Source organism: Amblyomma americanum, chromosome 1 (genome assembly GCF_052857255.1).
Source record: "Amblyomma americanum isolate KBUSLIRL-KWMA chromosome 1, ASM5285725v1, whole genome shotgun sequence".
NCBI classification, from domain to species: Eukaryota; Metazoa; Arthropoda; class Arachnida; order Ixodida; family Ixodidae; genus Amblyomma; species Amblyomma americanum.
This window is the reverse complement of record NC_135497.1, coordinates 214068874-214091886: the sequence shown is the minus strand read 5'-3', so window position 1 is coordinate 214091886 and position 23013 is coordinate 214068874. Positions and strand designations below refer to the sequence as shown.

Here is a 23013-nt window from a genome sequence, read left to right as displayed (position 1 = left end):
TCAGTTGGCTTCACTTGGGCTAGGACACTTCGTCTTTTTTAAAAGCTTGGTTTAGCTGGGGCATTTGGTATATACTGCATAGGTGGCATGCACTGGCGCACAACCACGGCGCGGCGCTGTGGTGCGCCACCGGCGCCCGCCATGATTGAGGTGCATGTAGCAGACGAACTGCTCTGCAAGCATGTTTTCATCGCGTGTCGCATTCAGACTGCCGTTTGGAATGTGCGTGCATTGGAGATTTGGCCGATAGTTGGCGGACACTATAGCCGCACATAACTACGTTGTAAACGAACGCCCCATTGATTGGGCAGCTGTGCTTGTTAGCGCCACTTGAGCTTGTCGAGGAAACAGGTGCAGCGACAAAAGGTGGTCGCGGGTTTGGTTCTTCTCGATTCTGGGATAGAAGTTCAGTTAGTGGTCAATGACAGCAGTGTTTCCATGAAACCAGAGCGCCGCATTTAGGTGAGACACATTGGCGAGGAAGTGATCGGTGATCCGCCCTCTCGCTACAGCGTCTGTGGTGCATGAGCACACCGAGTAAATATCTGCCAAAGGGTGCCGATTATGTCTTGTAAGGGAGTCCTCTGCACATAACGCATACTCATGACTTGACTTTGGGAAGCCTTGTTACCACTCTGGAGCAGTTGTTCTTTTGCCCAAAGGTGGTCGTAGATTGTCACAATGGCCGCTCATAAGGCAGAAAACGGGCTAGGTAGTAGTTTACTTTTGCACTGCGTGCACCGTGTTGACAAATTCCGACATGAGAGTACCTGCTAGCTGACACCTCACATTCGCACTTCGTCAGTGTCGTGTCTTTTTTTTTTTTTTTTCTCCGGCATCTGACAACACAGTGCACGTGTTGTTTTGGTAGACACTGAGGTTGCCGCACCAGCTCACGAGCTTACAGTATCACCCTGACGCAAGCCCAGAGTTCACGTTGTCCACAATATAAAGACGCTGCCTGGGTGGACACGACTCCACCGAAAAACAAAGCGCATGCCCAAAAATTCATTTCAAGACCAAAGAAAGCACGAGATCCCATCCTTTCATTCAACTTTTAAGCAAACTTTGGTGGGCACCCTGCGCTTGTTTGGATTTACACATCGTCTGAAAAGTTCGCAGGTCAAAAATCTGGAGCATTATATCGAGGCCAGACATGTAGTAGAGTTCGGAAATCAAGGGTTCTGCTCAGATATATATAGTGCACAGTTATGCAAGGAGCACCACAGACCCGCCGCAGATATCGGGTGGTCGGATCACCTATCTCTTCCCCGTGAATATACCTGAACTACATGCGGCTCTCCGGTTTGACCAAAGCGCTGCTGTCATTGACCACTCCAAACTTCTACCTCAGAATCGAGGGGAAACAAACCCATGACCAACTTTCGTTGCTGCGCCTGTTTCCTCAACAGGCTCGAGCAGCGCTAACAAGCGCAGCTGACCAATCGAAGTAGCATGGTTACATGCGGCTATCGCGTCCAGCGACTACCGGCCGAATCTGCGATGCATGCGGATTCCAAACGGCAGCCTGAATGTGACACGCAAAGAAAACATACTTGCAGAGCAGGAGTTCGTCTGCTCCGTGTGTCTCAATCATGACAGCCGTCAGCGGTGCACCACAGTGCCTTGGCGCGGCTGGGCGTCAGTGCATACCACCTATACTGCCACCTATATGTCGACCTCTCAACTTGTACCCCTCATGGGCCAAAAAAAAGTTGACTTCAAGAATAAGATGCACACCCCTTTCGCCCTACCCTACTTTATGTAGCTCCCCGCGGGATGGCATGATGGCACATGCACAGCTTAAGGCTATAAACGTGCGATAATAAAACCGCGAAGCCAGCAGTCAGCAACTCAGGTCATCCTGTGGCCTAGCAGACAGACCGTGGAAGTAAATGTGTTAAACGTCCGATCCATTACAAAGTGAACTGGGACAAACAACAAATAACAAGCGATAAAACGGCACCCTCACGTGTGACCCAGCTGACTAGCGGCAAACCGAACAGCAAATAGCTCGGTAATTTTGGATTTTGGCACGAGCACAATAGTTCGTCTGGGAAAGCAAACGCCAGCGCAAGCGAGCATGGTGAACGACGCATAATTCCATCCCCTCGGCACTAGCACCTTTTGCAGCCACACATGGCGACACCGCCATGCCGATCTTCCCAAGCCTGCCTTACGTGCACTGGCATGCAATGCTGATGGTCTGGCGTAGCAGGGCGTGTAAAGTATGTGAGCAGAAGTTTTCTTTATATACCTGGGTAATAAATTAAGCATGTGCAAATTACACGAGTAAGCACAGTAGTACTACTCTATATAATAACGTCCTTTCCTTTTTCTCCAATCCACTTGTCAAATGCTTTAAAGTGGGTGAACTTGGAGCAAGTAGCTGTGAAATACAGGATTGAACAACTGGTTTTGAAATGTTATGTTGAATCTGGAAATCACATCAATGCATAAGCTTTGACCTACGCTTGAAGTGTCAAGGACATACTTTTCCTGGAAGCAGCCTTGCTTACCGCGATGAAAGTGTCGAGCTCAGCTTTGCGTCTCCGCTCTAGGGCTTCACGCTCACTGGTGCACGTGGGACAGGTGTAGAGGTGTGTGCAGGCAGGCCCTCCTCCAAACCTGCATTGGCATAAATGCAAGTGATTCATGAAACACAGTAAAGAAACTCCACATTGTTAACCAAAAAAAATAATGAGACTGCCACACCCTTTATAGCCCCCATTCGCAAATTCTAAGTGGAAACTTGGGCACAGCGTGTATACACTGCTTGCTGGGCCTGCTTCGCTAAGTAGCTACAAGCTCGAATGAGCTGGCATTCCTCTGAACTAAACCAGGGATTCCAACTGAGCACTCTTGACAGCACAGGTCCCTTTTAAGCTTAACTGAGTATGCGATGTCCACATCACTGCTGCCTTGAGCTACTCTGCAGCCAAAGGTTCCTCTCAGCACTACACTGAAAGCGTCAAGCCACCTCAGTACTGAGCACACAGACGCTCAACCAAAGCTGCTAGAAGTGGTCTCGCTCAATGAACATGACATCATTTAGCTTCAATGGCAAGCTGCTGCATGCTTCCACCCCCTCTCCCATGCTGCCTGCCTCATCACATGCCATCTCAGGGGTGGAACTGAGAACACGTGCATTAGACCACCAGTGGAAGCAGAGAAAACGCTTGATATGGAGTAATTCAGCAATGTGCGAAGTGCTTTCTGGGATCTATTAACCACCACTGAAATGTCACTGCCATGCACACAGAAAACAAATAGAGAACTAGCACTTAAAGGGACACTGAGGAGAAATTTAAGGTGGCTTGTATCGATAGAATACCAGCTCCTGATCACAGAAATGCCACTCTTACTGAAAACAAAGCTCTTGTAAGGTAGAAAACAGCAAGAACCAAAATACATGTATCGCCGCCACAGGCCAATCCCACAAGTACAACCGTGATGACGCCGTAGGACAAGAGACGCCACCTTGGAGGAATTTTCCTTACTCCAAGGATGCCACGAATCTCTGAAGCTGACAAAGGAAGGTTGTGCAGTTCAATATTGAAGTAAGTTTTGTTTTGAAACCGATAGTGCACTTTTATCACACAAGGAAGGCACACAAAAGACAACCTGAGTGTTGGAAGCAAAGAAAACTGATGCCGCCACAGGCGGCCAGGAGAGATTCGGTTTATTATGGCGCTTTGCGTCTATGAGCTTTGCGTGCCCCGTGGTTTTGTTTTTGACGTGCCTAGATTTACAAGCGCCAAACAGCAGAGGAACTGCAAGTGCCACTTCAAGTGCTAGCTAACCTGTGAAGGAGCCTGTTAAGGCTGGTCAGATGATCGCCACGGTCGATGAAAAACTGTGATGGCATGATGGTCGGTGATCGTACAAGGCAGTTCGCAGTATAAAGAGCACTTGTGTCTTCGTACGCTTGCCCGGTGAAACGTTCCCGGCTGTGCCAGTCCACTTAACTACTTAACGGAAATCGTTTATTAGGGACGACAGACAAGATACAAGGCAGTTAAGAAAAAATTGCTGATGGCCTAGCTCTGTTAGGCCAGGATATACGTAGCGAAAGCGCGGAGACTGCTGCATCGGAAGAGTGCATTCACTAGATGCGCCTTTATTCATGGTTAATGCTTGAGCCATCGTGGCGGTGTGGTAACGTCTCCGCCTCAAACGCCAAAGGCCCTGGTTCGATTCCGAGCCTCGGCGCGCTTTTTTTTTATTCAGTGAGTGTGCGGGGGGTTTCAGTGGCTCCCATAGATACCGCCACCGAATACGTTGGTTAGCAGCGGTTAAACGCAGGCTCTGTTAAGCTCGTTTATACTCTGGCGTAACGCGCGCGCGCTGCACGGCGAAGTCACGTCGGCCAAAGTGAGACCCTCTATACTCTAACTGTGCTTGACCGCCGATGCGTTCGGCGACTTCTGCGCACTCTGACCGCACTGGTGGAGACTTGGAGCACGTCTCTATTTCGTGCCGAGTGCGCCAACCGCTGCCGGCCTGGCCAGACCGGTTCGGCTCCGCGGCAAGGCGCGCATTGTGACGTCATGTGCCTCCTCAGAGCACTGCCACGGCGAAATCGCAAGTTCGCGGCCAGTAAAGCTTTTGCTTTAAAAGATATTCGGAACCTGCAGAGACCGTGACAACGCTCTCCTCCAACTCGTTTGTTTGCGGCTCCATTCAATAGCTATGGCAGTTGGGTGGAGCTGTTCTCTTCGAGCTCTCAGCTAATTTAATCCATTCACAGTACACATCTCAAGGTACATGCAAGTGGGCGAGAGAACCCGATCCAGTGGACCCCGTACCTCCGGAAATGCGCAGAACCCGTTGAAGCGTCATGCGTCGGTTTTACTTTCAAGCCGCCAACTTTAAATACGAGTGACCTTGAGCACCCATCTGTTTTTTGTGGCAAAAAAATAATAATAAATAAATAACCTGGCCCTTGCAACCGTGAGAAACCTCCTCATCGACGACGCCTGCTGCACCGTGCAACAGCGCCTTTTGAGGAATCACAATCCATTAGCCCCAAAGCCTCGGCCAGCCTCTGATGGGCGCGACGTGCCGACCTTGTCCTCGCCCCTTGCGACTCCCCACACTGTGTTTAAGGTATTTAGTTAGCAACGGCTGCTCACTGAGGAAGGGGGAAACACCCGCCAGCGCCTAACCTAACCGTGCTCCCTCAAAAGCATCGCACGCTTTGTGGGGCTGAGGTCACTGAAATGCAGGCCGGAGATTTTGCGAGAACTTCGTTGGCGGGTTCGGCAAGACGCCACTGCAAACGTAAACGAAGCGATGGTAGCGACCCCCGATAGATGCCTTCAACGTGCAGCGGTGGTAGCTTTCATTTCGGCTGCTGCTAGACCGCACCGCTAGCCGCCAGAAATCAAGGAGTCTGCGTTTACGTTACGTTTCACGTCACTCCGTCCTGTGACGTCGTAAGAGGCATGGAACTAAAAAATTCATAAGGCGCAAATAGAAGAGCACATACACCCGAACACCTTCATGTGCCCTTTGCACTGCTCGTTTCTGCTTTCCATCAATATTTGTGCTCAGTGTCACCAACTTAATATTTTGTGACAGAACATTGACAAGGATTCACTGCAGGATTCATTGCCATTACCCATAATACAAAACTTGCTGCCCTTTACAGCATTTAAAGGATGTGGGAATGCACCTGCTGTTCCTGTGCAACAGTTACCCAGAATGAGAAGGCAACTAGCAAAGTAATGGCATAAAAATCAACTGGGAGTCTATCAGTGCTTGCAAATAACCAGTAGAGCATATAAAAATTTAGTTAGCAGTTATTGTCTGTCCACACGTAGTACGAGTTCATTTGGTCAACTAAATACAATCAAAAGTTGATGCAGGTTTTGGTTCAACAAAGGCGCTGTGTTAATCAAGGCACAAAAATATTTGCCACACAGTGAAATATTTTCTGTTATGCGTGTACGGTCAGTATGTAAGGTAAATAAAGACAAGGTCTAAAGGGATGTGTAAGGGTTTTTTTTTAACACTCAACCAGACATGAGGACACTGCACAGACTGGACATCCATGATCTAGCTCACATAAACAGAATTACCTTAATTTCAAAATGTCTACATGAAAAAATGAAAGCAGAAATGTTAAAAGCACACTAAAATTTAGTTTTGTAAATGCTACAAGATACAAATGCAAATGAAGCCCTTCCAAGCTGCACAGAATTTTAGTGATGCAGGCAGCTATCTGAAAGACAGGGCATACCTCATCACTTACTCCTATGCTAGAATGCAGCACTGCTGCTGTCAGCTAAGTAAATGGACCTAAGATTCCATGCTGAGTCTAAGCCATAATGTGAATGCTAATTTGTGGGCCCTGAGGCTACTTACGAGTCATGCAGGTATTCCCACACTGACTGGGATAGTCGCACACAGAGTTCCTCGGCTATATGGGCTTTGGCTGGTTGCACACCTGCAAAACAAAAGAAGACAACCCGTTCAGAGTACCACGTAGTTCTGAAGCAAAAGTGGCCTCAAGACCAACTGCGCACCCACATACAATGATGTGGGCTCCAATAATTCTTATGAGTACAGTGAAACAGCTAAGTATTCCCTCTGCTATCGATTACGAAGAATTAATGCAGAAACAATTTGGAAAAACAAGTACCGTGTTTTCATGAATCTAAGCAACCCCCCCCTATTTTTGCAATAAAAATATGCAAAAAAGGTTTGCATGTGAATCTAAGCCCCCCTTTTTTCACGAGGAAGAGAGAGTTGCCAAGGCTGCCAAGCGCGCTCACCCACTCTGTCATCGAGCCGGCTTCTTGTGTTGCTGCATTCCAACACTACATGACTGATGGCAGCACAGAACGCCAAAAACCAGCTGATAGCAACCCTGATAACTCTATCAGCCTGTTGTCGTGTGGGCCTAGTATTGGCGGTGCTCAGCAGGTTTCGTGGGCATTGCGGGCGCGCGCTGCTTTGTTTGGTGTCAATTGTCTGACAGCCCTAACGAAGTTGGAATGAGTTTGAAGAGGGCTGCCTACAGCTTGAAGTTCAACTGTAATCGCGTTTTCCGAAGATAATGGCAACCCCAGTGTCACTGCGGAATTTGACGTGGACCGAGCTTGTATTATAAGGTGGAGGAAGCAGTGGAACCAGATTATTGAAGGTGCCATGACACGCAAGAAGTTCATCGGACTGCACAAGAACCGACATCCACAAATTGAAGAAATCTGAGTTTGTTCGCAGTGAACGATGCACGGACTTCGCTGTCACTGCCGATGCAATCCAGATGAAAACGAAGGAGATCGCAACAAGAATGCAGATTCCCCGTACAGTGCATATCATGCAAGCCGGTGCTGAGTAGAGCATATGATGAGAAGAAATGGATTTTCTTTGAAATGCCGGACAACAATATGCCGCAAGCTGCCAGACAATTTTGAAGAAAAACTTATCACTTTTCAGTGGTATGTGATGAAGCTCCGCAGGGAACGCAGCTATGAGCTCAGCCAGGTTGTCAACGCTGATGAGATGGGGGTGTATTTTGACATGCTATGGGCGTGCATAGTTAATGAAGCAGTATAAAGTTATAAAGTAGCATAAAGTAGTTAAAGAAGTATCGCATCACATGTCTGCACAGCAGTGGACACTTCGGATAAATCGTGCCTTAACTACCCGGCCATCGTTGTTGCTACGGAAGCAGGTAATAAAGGCGAGCCACTCGCTAGTGTCAACAGGTCATAGCTTGATATGCTAAAACAAGGCACTGACTGGAATCACACCTTTCCATTTTCATTCCAGTTTGGACAGAGTCTACAAAACTATAAAACTTGCACAATCCTAGGTTGCACAGGAACTGCAGCTTCGCGACTGTAAATGCAAAATTCCCAGGCAGTGAAGGCAAAAATTTGAGTCCCTAAAAGCTGGTATGTTGACGCTTCTTTTTGCGCTCTTCATAGTATATGTGAATAAATTGTTCATTTTGTACAAGACGTTCAGTTTTTGGTTTTGTGCATGTACACCGCTGAAGACACAATGGGTAAGCTGCAAAAATAATTTACATTACTATGTTACTCTGCTGAAGATGCAACTGATAAGCTGGAAAAAACATTTACATTACGTTACACTGCAGAACACGCAACTGATAAGCTGCAAAAATAATTTACATTACCATGTTACACTGCTGAAGGCAAAATGAGTAAGCTGCAAAAATAATTTACATTACTATGTTGAAGAAGACCGAGGTATATTGCTGTATTACGCAGTATCTAAGCACGTCGTAATTCATAGTGGCATTATTCTATTGGGATCATGGCAGTTAGCGGCGCCATGCCATAAGCATTGTCACTTTACAAATAGCTACACCTTCCCAAATGCACTAAACTGAAGAGATGCACAAGTGAAAGGACCCTCTGCTCTGCAGTATCGTGAGCGAAATCAAGAGCACTATGCTACGCAAGTGCGAGTGCGCTATGCAAGTGCCACGCATACCAATGGCCAGCATGGCATTTTGATGCATTCGTCGGCTACACTCGCAGACACTCAGCCATGCATTAAACCCTCCATTAAAATCCCGCATTGGCTAATGCTCAACGTACTGCAGTATAATGCAATGTACTGTTAAACCTGTAGTTATGTCTACAGAAGCAACGCGAGCGACAAACGTGCGGCACAAACCAGTGAGTGCTGTCCGCTAATGCGGCCTTTGCGTTATTACATGCTGTGGCGAGGTCACATGTATATTATAGGTTAATAAGCACACCGCATATTTAAGCAACGTTTCAATATCCCATTAAGCATGACAAGCCTCCACGCAGCAGCGAGACGGTCGCAGGTAAAGAGCCAGCCGTAGCACTGTTAGTAGTGTTACTTCTCCATATAAGCATCAAGAGGACTGGGATTAAGGAACCGTAGTGGATTCAGGACCTGTGCTTCAATTTCACATAAAATATTAAAAAGATGAAGACAGAATGGGCATGCATGCATGTTTTGTAGCAATAGCTACTTTACTGTAGCATTTAGAGCCTTCGCTGTCACATGGTCCAGAGCTGATCAAGTGGTTCGTCACCTGGTTGGTCACGTGACCAGCCATGTGGTGCGGAGCAGCTGCTGCTGCCGGCGGCGTGGCGTGCCGGCGAAACCGAGCTGCCACAGCTGTGCGCATGCACCGTGTCAAGTGCGACGAAGATGAAGAAGGAACGCCCAGCAAAACGCAGCAGCGAAAGACTGACTTTGCAATTCAACTGAGCAAGTTCCACATGGCCAGCTGTAGCTATCGCGTCACTCCAGGTTTAACCAGAGCTAAACCACCACCAAATTTTTTTCTTGTGCAACCCCAGCATATGCCGCCGGTGCAGCCTACAGCTCGCTGCTCTCCAATTGGCGGTGGTGCCTCTAGCAGATGCTTTTGTCCCGAAACCAAATTTCGGCACGAGTTTCATGACCAATAGGAGTACTGAAAGACTCTGCTCATACTACACTTGGGCATTCCGAGCAAAAAGAACAATCAGTCATACGTAACAATAAAGTCAATGGCACAAATACATTGATGCTATGAGAACAAGAAGCAAAATTTCAGCAAAATTGAAGTTCTCACATTAAAAACATGCTGAACCAGGAGCTTACCTCCATGAATGCAGAGGAAGTCACCATTGTCAATAGGGCCTGGGTCCGCAAATGTGTTAAACCGGTTCACCCACTGTTTAGATATGAAGAAGCTCAACAGACAGGGCTGCAACAGAAACCAGTGATCCAAATCAACTTAGCCATCAAACTGGCTTAGCAAGTGCACATGATAGGGACCAATGGAATGAGAATGAGATGTATTTCAGGTCAACCGAAGAACCAGACTTATTGTTGAGTGCACTCAACTCAGTATCACAACTACATTCACTATGCTTTTCTTGAAAAGGCTTGAAGAGCCTGGAATGGGTATGATTACATGATGAGACACTAAAGAATTTTTGTTTCCATTAGACTGCAAACGTAGCATGGGAATGCTGAGTGAACATACGAAGCATTCTCCAGAAAGAATATTCGTAAGGAGCTTTCTTGGGTAAGGCAAAAGTCTGCCTTTCACAGCCTTCAATGCTTTCCTTTCACTACAGCAGACTCGCAATAATTCACACTAGGATAATTCTCACTTTCGGTTCCTGCGAGAATGTGAGAATTCGAAAGTTTAAAAAAAAAAAAAAAAGTTAGGATGCCAGTTTTCAAACTGTGACTTGTGAATTCCCCTGAAAAGCATTCAACGTCTACGCTCTTATGGGAATTATTCTAGAGGTGTGTCTGAAGCATTTAATATATATACATATATATATATACTGTATTTACATGAATTTAATGTGTTTTTTTTCCTCAGTTCATCAATATCAGAATGCATCTCGCATTACATTCGGAACAAAGGTACAGTATTTACTCGAATCTAGGCCGACTCCGATTCTAAGCCGACCCCCCCAAAGTTCGAAGACAGAAAAAAAAGAATGAAAAAAAAACTCCGTTTCATCGGCAGAAAGCCCAGCATTTTTATTGCTTAAGTGCACACTCTGTAGGCACGTATGTATAAAGTTAATTCATCGTTGTCGTCGTCATCGTCCGCAACATCACTGTCCTTTTTGTTGGCGAGTTCATCCTATAGGGCATCATCCTCGCTTCCATCCATTGCGTTTGAAATACAAAACTTTTTGAAAGCTCTAATGATTGTTTCATCTGGAATTTCATTCCACGCCGCGGCGATCCAGTTCGCCAGCTGGCCAAGCAAAGCACGCTTGATGCGCTTGGTTGGGGTGAGCTGATGTTCTTCCGACATAAGCCAGTCGGTACAGTGCTTGCAAAGCCTATCTTTAAAGGGCTTATTAATGGGGACGTCAAGCGGTTGGAGTAGGCTAGTCATGCCACAAGGGATTATGATGATGTCTGTACCAGCACGAGAAAGCATGGTCTTCACGCTGTCAGTCAGACGGCCGCGGTAGGAATCGAGGACTAGAGTGACTGCTTGCACAACGCGGCCCCTGGACGGCGTTCCCAAACCGTTTTCACCCAGTCCTACATCAAACTACTGGACATCCAACCTTCGTCATGAACACGCACAGCAACATTTCTGGGGAACTTTTCACCCGCTGGTAGTCTTGCGCTTGAATATTATGTACGGGGAGAGTTTTCGTCCATCGGCGGTGCAGTGCAACATTACTTGTCATTCGCTGCTTTTTGCAACCCGCCGTCCTAGGCTTGACTTCCTTCGCACCCTTTTTGTTCCCGGTGTGTGCCATTGGCATGTCGAAGAACACCAGGGCCTGGTTGGCGTTTGCAATTTGACCCAATTGGTAGCCCTTTTCCCACCGTTTGTCCATCACGTAGCACTGAAACTTGACAAGCTTCTCCTCGAAGTCCTTCTGACACACGGAGGTCCATCGTCTCAGGCTGAACCCGAACCATTTCATAAAGCGCGTTGCCCAGTCCCTGCTTGCTTTAAATTGGCTCATGTGACACCCTTCACGTTGGCAACTTCTCTGGCTTTCGCTTGGATAATCTCTGTTGTCATGGGCATTCCCACTTCTCTTTGTTCCGTGATAAAATCGGCGACAACTTCTTCCACCTCATGGTGCCGAACCGTTTTTGGTCCAGTGAACGCCAAGTGGGTTGCTGCACAGCTGAACAGTTCGGTCCGTTGTTTGCGCCATCGTCGTACATTCTTTTCGTGCACGTCGAACTCACACTGCACTTGCAGGTTCTAAGTTTTCTCCGCATGCAAAAAGACCTTTCGCTTAAAGGCCGCACTGCAGTGACACCGCTTGGTTGGTGCAATTGCTTCTCAAGCACAGATGGTGCAGGTGTTTCGCGAGCATGTGATTAAGGCGCGACACTTCCAAAACTCAGCCAACAAGACTGCACTGAACGATCGCTTTCAGAAAACTGCCAACTCCGTGGCCGCGCCATGCGGAAGGAAGAGAGAAGGGAGGTGCCACAAAGTTCATGGCAATCGCCGGCGCCATAATCACGTGACACAATCCACCCTTGCCGACTAAATTCCCTATATGAGAAAAGTACCACCATCTACTCTCTCCTCCGCCATTTCCTCTCCTAAAACGCTTGTTTCTTTCTTTGCTTTTTGCTGGCGAAAGCAAGTCTACGGCGGCGCCCCTCGAAAGCCCCCGTTGAAGCTTTCAGGCTGGGTGCGCGCCGCCGGCGGTGCTTTTCCGAAGGATGGCAGTACTTTTCCGAAAGTACAGGGACTTTATTGCCGGCGTCAAAGCTCATCGGCTTGATGAACCTCACTGCATGAACGTGGGACTGCGAGATTTCTTCCATGGACAGTACGAAGCAGATGACGCGGTTCGCCTGAGTAGCAGTGGAGACTACTCATCCGCAGCTGAGCCTGAGCGACCACATCACTGTGCAGCTACCGTAGAGTGTCGCGAAAATGAGCCTCGGGCGCGCATGCAAAACCGCCTGCACACGGCAGCCTGAGGTCGGAGCATGGCGAGCCATCATGCCACTAGCGCGGCCGGGCCTTTAGCAGTGAAATCATGGTACTTGAATCTAAGCCGACCCTCCCGCTTTCGCACATCGTTTTCTCGAAAAAAAAAAAAAAAAAATCAGCCTAGATTCGAGTAAACATGGTACTAATATAACGCAAATTTTTTTTTTTCTAGCTGTTCCTTAAGATACCTACTGTGATGTTCACCACTAGACTTGTGAGGTGCTAGGAGAAAAGCCAGCTCTTCAACAACCCGGGGGGCGCGTGGTGCACGTGAGCAAAAGACAGAGTGGCTCAAATGTGGAAAGAAGGCTCTTTGCTGCACTCGATAATGTCAATGCATTCCTGAATTATTGCCTCTCAAATAATATCAACATATCTGTTGCTTATGTATTTTTGTATGCTGTCCATTTTTTCTGAGCCCTTGGCTGTAGATGAGTTGAACAGGCTGAGATCGCATCATAATATTTTATTTTTTCATTTTTGTGAGACCTCAAACTTCCCCGTCGTGCTATATTAATTTAAATACGGTTAAACCTGGATGTAATGAACCTCCATATAGCGAATTCCTCGATACTAAAAAGTTTCTCAATTCTCCAATGCCACCCTTATTACAGGGCGTGTATTTCAGACCCTCCATGTAACAAAGGTGTTGTGGCAGCTGACCTTGGTATAACGAACTGGCTACGCCATCTATATGTTAGCCAGTGCTGAGTTACTAGAAATGTGGCAGAACCATGTGAAAGTTATCATCACGAACTGGCACGAGAGGAATGCAAATCTTAACGAGCGACTGTAGTTGACACAACGCACTGTGCTGCAACGCCGTCGGTGCATCTCCGGCACTTTCTCTGTTGGAATGTCATGCCACATGGCATTACACCAGTTCATGCTCAAAAGCATAGCAAAAAAAGAAATGACACCAGCAGTGCGCGGCCATCAACGCAGCACGGCTGCTCGCGTGATTCCGGCGCTGATAGATCCCGCGCGTCAGGAGCGGAGACGGCGGAAAGCACCGGCGATGCAAGGTGAGGAGTTTGTTTCCTGGGGCAACAGTGAGGGGTACAGAGAGAGAACATGCGGGTAGAAGCACATGCTGCTGCGGTTAATCTACGGTGCCGGTGCGGCTGCGCGCATTCTCTAGCTCAGCCACGGTGCAGCAGCATGGGAACCCTTGTGTTGTGAAAATGTGTAGTTTGAATTCAAACTTTCAAAGCTGGTATAAAAATGTGGAGGGAAAAGTGTGACTCTATGTCAACATGGGCCCTCTGAATGACCTCTAAATCATTTGGGATCTGAAACAGCGAACAGTTTGTGAGCTGCTCATTTTAAGTGTAAGTAGAAAAATTTTTACCTCACTGCGGCTGCGCTCCATGAGCTCATAAGTTCTAGTCCGCCGATTCAGCATTTCTTCTGAGGACTTTCTGCAAGTAAGCCACAGTCGTTTTCCCGTCAAATAAACAACACTACACAAAACTTCAATGGCCAGCTTCAAAAATGATAAGTGGAACATAAAGGACAGAACATGACTATTAACTTGGAGGATATTGTGAACTTCTATAATAATACAAGAGTGCTTAATATATTTTGGTTAGTTTACAACACAACTCTGATTATGTGCCTCCCTTATGTAATGCCCGACATACAATCATGCCTTATCACAGGCCCAGTGAGCTCTACAAAGAAATATAATGCATTAAAGGGACACTGAGAACAAACTGCAGTTGGCCTGCAATGATAGACTGCCACATTCCAACAACAAAGGTGCTACTTTTATTGAAAACAGAGATTCTATAAACTAAAAAAGGCCAAAAAATGAAATAAAGATGACGCATCACTGGCCGATTTTGCAAGTAAAGTAAGCTGCAGTGTGTCAACAGAGTTGTTTGGACACAAACCCCAGAGGCTAGGCTATGCCACCATTCACTTCAAAACTGATCATGGAGCCCTTGTCGGTGTAGGCCTCACGAGTTTGAATCGACTGGGAAGAAAATTCTTTAATACAATTTCCTCGGCAATAAATAAGCGCTTTGCTACCGGAAAAACAGACATACCCAGGAAGAGCCACAGAGTTGTTGTTAACTAAGAACAAAAATTGGATAAAGCTGTCCTCAGTGCCCCTTTAAAGCATATGCGTGAATACTAGATTTGTGTATGGACAAGTGAGTCTAACGTTGAGCACTTCTCAGAGATTGTCCGTAAGCTAAGAGGCCTTGTTATATCCCAGGGCTGTGAAATTACCTTCGTTACAAGCTAGCTCCCATAGCAACATATATGGCTGTAGCTTCATCAAAGGGAACAAAGAAAACAGAGCAGTAGTGGGGCAAAAAAGGCAAGAACATTTTTTTTCTGCTCTAAATATCATGTCTCAATGCTCTAAATAGTATCCATTGCACACCAGCCATTACACCAAAAATGACCAAATAACAAAGCTTCTAGATAAATTTATTAAGAAATTAAGTGAAATAGTAAAACAGTATTCAAGAAATATATAATAACAGAAATAGCAGTTGTGAGACTGTCCTGCAACAGTGCCATGCTTACTTTAAGCAGTCCTATTGAGCTCCAAATCTGATAAACTACCATATTTGCTTGGACATTGAACAAATTTTTTTAGAAATCTGAGAATTTCGGGAAACTGTTCATTATGCAGAGTATTAACAAAAATTTGGAACAGTGAAAACGGCACAATAAAACAAACTACAAGGATAAAAATGGCATCTGGGACAGCTTACTGTTGAAATAAGTTCAAATTAGCATTAAGGAAGAAACATATATGTATAAATGGAAACACACGATTTTTTTCAGCCTGTCATAAGCGCCCAAAATATGAGAATGTGTATGAGCATAGAAGCGCTCCTAGTAACTCAGAGGTGTGACTAATATAAGTATTTTCGTGCTAGCATTTAAAATGGTGACATAAAAACTGATTAAAGCTGCGACAATGTTCAGACTTCTCCTCACTGCATCGGATTAGTACGGAGAAGCTCAATAATGATGTTATTGTTGCTGAAACTTCAATTTCCACTGCCTTTGCCCACATTCTGCCGTGCACCGTCCAATGCCGCCATACATGATGTCATTACTGCAGCCCCTGCTTGGCACTATGCGTTGCGGATAAGCTAGTTCTGGTTTGGTTTCATGGGGTCTTAACATCTTACAGTGACTAAGGCTGTGAGGGACGCCGTAGTGGAGGGATCCGGATAATTTCGACCACCTGGGGTTCTTTAATGTGCACTGACATCGCACAGTACACTGGCCTCTAGAATTTCGCCTCCATCGAAATTCGACCGCCGCAGCCAAGATCGAAACAGAGTCTTTCGGGTTAGCAGTCGAGCGCCATAACCAATGAGCCAAAACGGCAGCTTACACATTACAGAGAAGCCTAAACACCATCACGGCTTTATTCAGCCCTTGCGTAACCATTTCAAATGCTAGCACAAAAATACTTTGCATGGTTTACTTGCAGATTTCACACCTTTTATCTTTTTAAGCTCGTTTAATTGTAAAACCTCCTAAGTAGTTCTTTAAACTCCCTAGATGAAACATCTTTAGAAATCTGCAAAGCATCTAAACTTCGCTATTAAATAAATCTGGGTTCAGCCTTTCCTGCAACAACTGCTCATTTGTGCCAGTATTTGTGAAAATCCTCCCAAACCTTAATGCTCCTCAAGAAACGTATGGTGCCTAAAGAGTGCTGTCCTCAATTACATGTCGCATGTAAAGCCACCTATAATTCATCATTGTCCTGCCGGACTTAAGAACACCTGCACTGCAAATCTTAATATTCATGCTCCTGCAAAACAGTGAGAGTTGGATTAAACAAAGTTAAATACTTTACATTAACCAGTTTTTTTTTTTTTTTGCATTACACCTATGGAAAACCAAACAATGGTCCTTGAACTGTTCCGCTTAACCCTTTACGGCGCTTCGTACACAATTTTGTAGATTGCCAACTTGCAGCTTTTTTTCAGTGTGCTCTGTTAGCACTGATTTGTTTGTTGCTAGTGAATTTAGCATCCTTCACCTTTTAAACAGAGTCGAGCCCACTTATAATGAACATGAAGGTCACTCGGACTGCGTTCGTTTATTCGAAGTTCGTAGTAAGTGGACCTGCTCTGTTACAGCCAAAACATACATGCAGACAAGAGTGGTATTTCTCTAAAATCATGTCTGTTTCTTCAAAGCAGACCATATCAAGCCGCTTTCTAAGCTCTCCAACGCAGTCGTGCTCCTGGCCGAGACCCACGCTGCGGACAAGACGCTTCAGGGATGCAATAATACTGATAGCGATTGAGCTGTTCCGGCAAGGTGAGTCAGCATCCTTGGACAAAGCTTTAAGGATCCAGCGACAAAGCGACCGCAGTGCATGTGTTTGCAGAACGTACGGCATGCGCCACCCTTGTTTTCTTAAGCGTTCGAGCACTGCATTCAACTCCAAATAAAGCGACACCAGCGACACAGAGGCAGAGCTGCATAGACCTACAAACCAGGTGAGAACTAGCGCTTTACCAGAAAACCATCGGCTACTGTCTGATTTCAGTTTTTATTGATTGGTGTGCATTGCTTGCCTGCTCTACACAATGATTACAAAGCCTGGCTGCCATCTGCGCGCTGCCTGCACGCAGCAACAGCGCAAAAGGTGGAGATCCCATTGGGTAGGCGACATGTACCACTTTACCAGACGGGCCAGCAGATACACTATGTGAAAGGTGCTCAAACTTTGCGAATTGCTGCTATTTGTTGATGTTTCACTTTCAAAGCTGCCCCTGTCTCACTCTTGCCATGCTTATACTTCCACTTTAAATGCACCAAATGACTTTGTATACTGTCCGGGTGCATTCAGCCGGCAGTTAACTGCAATTTCGATGTTATCTTTTACACTACTTTTTGCGGGTTGACACTTTCTTTGGGGGGACATCATGGGAGCTGGAAGGCGGTCTTCGTTCTGTGCATTGGTGGGGAGTGCATTTTTTTCAACTTTGGGGGAGAGTTTACGGTGCCTCCTTGTTCATTATAACCTAGTGGTGTGGCCACAATTGTTTGTTTTATTTGAGACGCAGTGCCATAGCCATAATACGTATTCTGACACTAAAACCGGTCTCATCCGTTATAAGCGAGCATTCATTACAGCTTGGACTGTTATAAGTGGGCTCAACTGCAGAATGCTTTTTTTATGCCAACTAGCAAATGCAGCAAAAATTATTTCACAAAACAGTAAGCTTAGTAGCCCATCTTATGCAGTTTTCTTGCCAACAGATTTTTCCCCAGTGCAAATGTCTTATTTTTCTGTATTTCCTGTCCGGTACATCTTTGAAACAAAACAATTACAAGGTCCCTATGGTGTTGATTTCACAAATCCTGGTGCTTTATTATTACAGTAACTACTTGGATGCTTTGAAGAATTTTTGTATGTGCGTGTCGAAAAATGAACTATTGCTGCCTTCCGTTGCAAAAGTAATGAATTGTCTTTCTTGAAGCCTGGATATACTATTTAGACAAAGAAATATTTGTTTTGAATTGAAATAATAAAGTAGCATCTGAAAGACTGACCAGAGTTTGTCTTAAGAGTAGTCGTTTGTAAATGTTTCATGTACAGGTGCCTGCAGAAATTTTTGGAACACTGAAGCCATGAAAATGCTTACTCTGCCAGGAGGCATGGTCTGACATTGAGAGGCGCGCTGTGCAGGCTATGCAGGGAAGTGCAGGCCACACCCTTCAGTTCATGGCTGCATGTGTAGCCTGCCAAGAAACTTGGTTTTCTTGTGGCCACCACGTCAAACTAGCTTCTGTAGGCACTGTACCTCTGTCATTGGAAGCTGGCAAGTCATTGCTTTTTAAAACTATATAAGACATACAATTTGCATACTAGTGCATTGGCATGATCCTTTACATATAGCCAAGATTCCATTGTAGATAACTTTTGCTACGTGTACTGTAAAATTGTTTACAAAATATTATCTATATTAATATAATGAGTTTATCAATGGATTCATGAGTAGTGAGGATAATTACAGGCAACAATGGCAACGAATGCAGCCAGCTGTAAGTGGATGAGATAAATAAGTGCACTGCAAGCACTGCAAGTTATTTAGCAAATTATTTCAGCAGATAAACAGTGTTGTTAAGCTGCAACATTTTGAATGCTACATCAAAGTGCTGTCCCATACACAGCAACATTTATTACTGTTTTCGACACTGAGAGAGAGATTTTTCATGATAATTGAATTCAGTAAAGAAAAACAACTAATAACAAATAAAAAGTTGCAAACCTGTAAAACAGGACATAGGCTTCGCAGTTCTGGACCACCTGAGGCTCGACCGAGGTAACATACTGGTCATCAAACTCGTACCACTGGTCGTTGAGGTGGTTCAGGGCATACGTCGTGTAGTGACCAACTACAAGAAACATGTTCCCAATAAGCTCCAAGCTATGTTGTATGTTGCATGAAAAAGGTCACAATATGATAAAGGTCATAAGTAGAACCTTGTTGATACATACCCAGTTGGTACTACAGTAAAATCTCATTAATTTGACCCCTGTTAATTAGAAAAATCTGGATAATTCAAACTGCTGGCTCAGTCCCGCCCAACGCCCATTAAAGAGTAAAACGATGGACACTATGGGTCTTGCATTGATTAATTCAAACGGGCTCCCGAAGCGAGGCTATGTCCAGGTACAACCAGCGCAGCAAAGACATCATTGAAATAGCCCTTACTCAAAACCCGGGTTCCAAGTTGCAGTCTCTAGCACACCTCTGACATGCGTGTGACGAAAAATGGACGGCCCCATCTCCGAGAACAGGTCTGACCGCTTAGTTTCTGCTTTGCTTCTCTGAGCTTTATGCCAGCCTGCAGTAATGGTGACTCGACCTGCCAGCATCAGCAAGCCAAACAAACCCAGCTGAGCAATGTTCTGGATGCAGACTGCCATATTGCTGGCGTTTTCTTTCCTATTTTTTTTTCTCTCGCAGCTCCGTCAGTTTTCTTCGCCTGTGTCCGTGCGGTTCCATTCTTACAGTACACCGAAACTGCGCGGTCATTACATGCCATTTTTTTCCACACATGCAATAGTGCCAATTATGGCAGGTGTGACATGGAAGCTGCGGAGCTCCACCGCGTTGCACCGCGAAGGCTTACGATCATTGAGCAGTTCTGCTTTGATGGTGCTAAAAGTATGAATGCAATAAAGCACAGATGAAAACATGAAAAAGTCATTGCCATGTTGCATTATAAGGCAACCTTTGCCCAGACTTTCACTAAATAAGTTTACCACGATGCAAGAAGTTCTTGACACTTTTTTGGGGGTCACTTGATAATTTGAACATTTTTTCCAGTCCCCTGAACTTCGAAGTAATGAGCTGTTACTGTATTTCCTGGTATATATGCGAAAAATTGTAAGCAACAGAAATATTACATAGAGTTGCACTCTTCTAGTTCTGGTTAATATGTTCCTAGATTATACAATTTCTCAGTAAATATGTTCATATTTCACAAAATTCTGATCCCACGATACATTTTGCAACCGACCGTAAAGGTTTTAACATAGCAATCGGCCGACCCTCGTTTCATGCGAAATCAGTTGAGTGGGAGACAGCCTCCAGGGCCACTTCTTTACAATGCATCAGGGCAGTGGGGCAAAGCTTCTAAAAACAACAACAACTAAGAGGTTCATCCTACTTTTGCCTTTGCTGTTGTCAGACTGGATATGTTATGAAGTTTCACGCTGCTAATGACAGAGCAAATAAGAACTGAAGTCATCAAACAACAGATAAGCTCGTCAGATAATGCACAAGTAAACACTGACTGACCTTTATACAAAATGAAAGCGTCAATAAATGCATGTGCGCTTGTTCTTCAGCCACATTTTTTAAACTCTTAGAGGCTGCTAAGTTTTTCTGGTTAACATGGTTTTCCTCTGCATTTTTAGCAAACATATTAACAAGGTTCTACTGGCCTGGGCACACGGGCTGTATTCATACTGTAAAATAAAAGTGAGATGGACCAAGTATCATACACGGGAAGTAGAGAAAGAGGCTGAAAGCACTGCTACCATAAACATGCCACACATAGTAAGTTCAGAAATACTGTATGTAAGCTATGTGTAGACAAAGCCAAGCATACGAAAGGCATGATGTAAATAATAGCTCAATATGCTTGACATCCTTATAATCGGGTCCATATACGGGCAAGAAATCAATAGAAGTTTTTTCTTTACAGTCTCCATCTGACAATATACTCCAGAAATGGTGCCACATGCCGGTGAGCTGCACACGTCCTGTTCACAAGGCAGAAGAAAAAAAAAAATGAACGATTTAGCGTAGTTAGGCCAAATGCGAATTTGGTGCACTAGCACTTTGGCTTTCATTTCGGTTTCAGTTAGAGGTTCATTTTTCAAGGTCAGGCATGCTTCAGACAAAGATCAGCAATATAAGACAAGTTCCACCTTAAGGGTATGATGCAACAGTGTTAATGGGTTAATGTCTAGATACGGTCATTCTCTACTTTACATTCCTAGATTGCTAGGAGTCCTCATACCATTGTGGTGCAGTGGTTAAGTGTTGCACCACTGCCCTGCAATGGCAGCACCTGCCATCGGTGGGCTTGCAAGACCCTGTTTGCTTTTTCCAAGCAACCTCTCGTGACCAAGACCAATTAATTGAACTGTCAACTGCTAAGCTTTTTTTTTAAATTGTTGTGTTATGCTGGGTTTTATGGCACATAGGAAACTAAGGCCATCATGCGCCAAACGCAAGGTAATATGTAATGTTTATCAACAGGATATTAATAGTGAAAATATTTAATCGTATAAAGATAATTGATTAGAAAGCAAAAGAAAAAACAACCACATGCCGCCGTGGGATCTGAACCACAACCTCTGAATTTCCCATCCGGTGCTCTACTAACTGAGCTATGGCGACGAATTTCAAATCTTCTACTTTCGGGTGTATTTATGTCGCATGTAACTAAAACTTGAGTGTGTTCACTGGCATCACCCTCGATTATAGTGGTGGACGTAGTACACCCTGTATTTTATGCACACATGCATGCAAGCACCTGGCACTCTGCCCACAACCCGGTGGGCAAGTGGGCAGCCTGTCACAAAGCAGGCTTCAGATTTGGGCTTTTGCGAGAATACGGGTAGTAGTGCTGCTACACTAAAAAATTTAAATTTGAAGAGCTCGACAAAACGGCACTGATGTGGAGTGTTGTCCTATGACTGCAGAGAAGAAAATGACTTGGAAACCAGTTCCTAAGGATCGTTATCATCCAATAAGTATGATAATGATTGCTTATGTGGTTATCACTATTGTGATATCTGATAGCAGTACAGATATTAGAATATACTGTATTTTATGCATGTAACACAGCCCATGCTCAAAATACTTTAAACACAAGGGTGTGTGACTGCTCTTGGAATGCATAGTGCGTCATGTGCGTAAGATGACTGCAATGAACTTTCCACAGCTTTGATTCTCCTACACTATGCTGGTGTATACTGGACAACCTTTTGTGTGTCTGTATGCGCATTTGTGTGCAAGAACATGTATGCACGTGTGCACACAGGTGCTCCCTCACTTCATGCATGATTTTGCTGCAAAGCAAACAAATGTTGGGAAAAAAGATTTTCCACAGGAATTCCAATTGTGAGTAAAGTCCAACTATCTGAAATCATGCAGTGAATTAAGCCAACATCAAGATATCAGCAATTTTAAGTAATAAAATCCAATTATAAGTGCTGTCAATCTGTGTAATGGGCTACTTTTCTACAGCAAAATACCAGAATTAAAATACAATTATCTCCAGTGTATCACTACAGTCAATTTCAGCTGTACAAGGAAGGCAAGGATGAAGTAATGTACAATGAATGGGGAGGGCTGCTCTCATTACGAATTCATAGAGCAATGCTCGCAACCATTAACAGCTCACAACAGAAATCATTAGGATTTCTGCTCTGAAATACGCATTCTTTTCCGCAAGCTACTCGTGAAGTTCATGAATGGCTTCCGGAGGGGTGCGATGAAAATAGAAGTTCCTAACTGCGAAATCTGCTTTGTGTTCCCTGACAAAGTCTTACTTTGATTAGCCCATTGCTGTTCACAATCAATATTCACAGCATTCCACAAAGGTGAATCCACCTCTGCAATGGAGTCCAGTGAACATCCTAAAACAATCCATCTGAACACGGGATGCAAGATATGGGAAGTATTACAAATACTTACAGCCTGCAGTTCCATGATGGCAGATGACAGCCATTAGGTCATAGCTTGTGGCAGTACGTGGACACTCTGAAACACGGCACAATGACCAGAGCATATAACTAAAAACAACAGAACACAGTTCTGCTATGGGACGCTACACTATGTGCTGCCAAATGGTGCTCTTTGAATTTGTATCCTCCAGAGGATAAGCAATGCACTAGTTAGGCAATCAGTAAGAGCTTATATCTCTACACTGTCAAAATACAGTAGACTCCCTTCGAGGCGAATTTCAAGGGACGATGAAAATCTGTTTAATAAAATTCTTATCAGAAATGCCCCCAGAAAGTATCTGTG

The 23013-nt window shown here is 45.0% G+C and overlaps 1 protein-coding gene across 9 annotated transcripts in view; it reads right to left on the bottom strand.

The window, feature by feature from the left end:
- Positions 1–23013, bottom strand: part of LOC144114592 (ubiquitin carboxyl-terminal hydrolase 20-like) — a 117575-nt gene that overhangs the window by 19749 nt on the left and 74813 nt on the right. For 7 of the 9 annotated variants that reach the window (XM_077648436.1, XM_077648435.1, XM_077648434.1 and 4 more), the window contains 6 exons: positions 22681–22746; positions 18730–18856; positions 13812–13881; positions 9607–9712; positions 6370–6451; positions 2520–2628 (listed from right to left, as the gene is read on the bottom strand). In XM_077648436.1, the coding sequence (XP_077504562.1) occupies positions 2520–2628; positions 6370–6451; positions 9607–9712; positions 13812–13881; positions 18730–18856; positions 22681–22746 (560 nt within the window). Of the gene's footprint in view, positions 1–2494; positions 2629–6369; positions 6452–9606; positions 9713–13811; positions 13882–18729; positions 18857–22680; positions 22747–23013 lie in introns of all 9 variants that reach the window. The other 2 variants (XR_013311063.1, XM_077648440.1) reach the window with 1 other exon arrangement.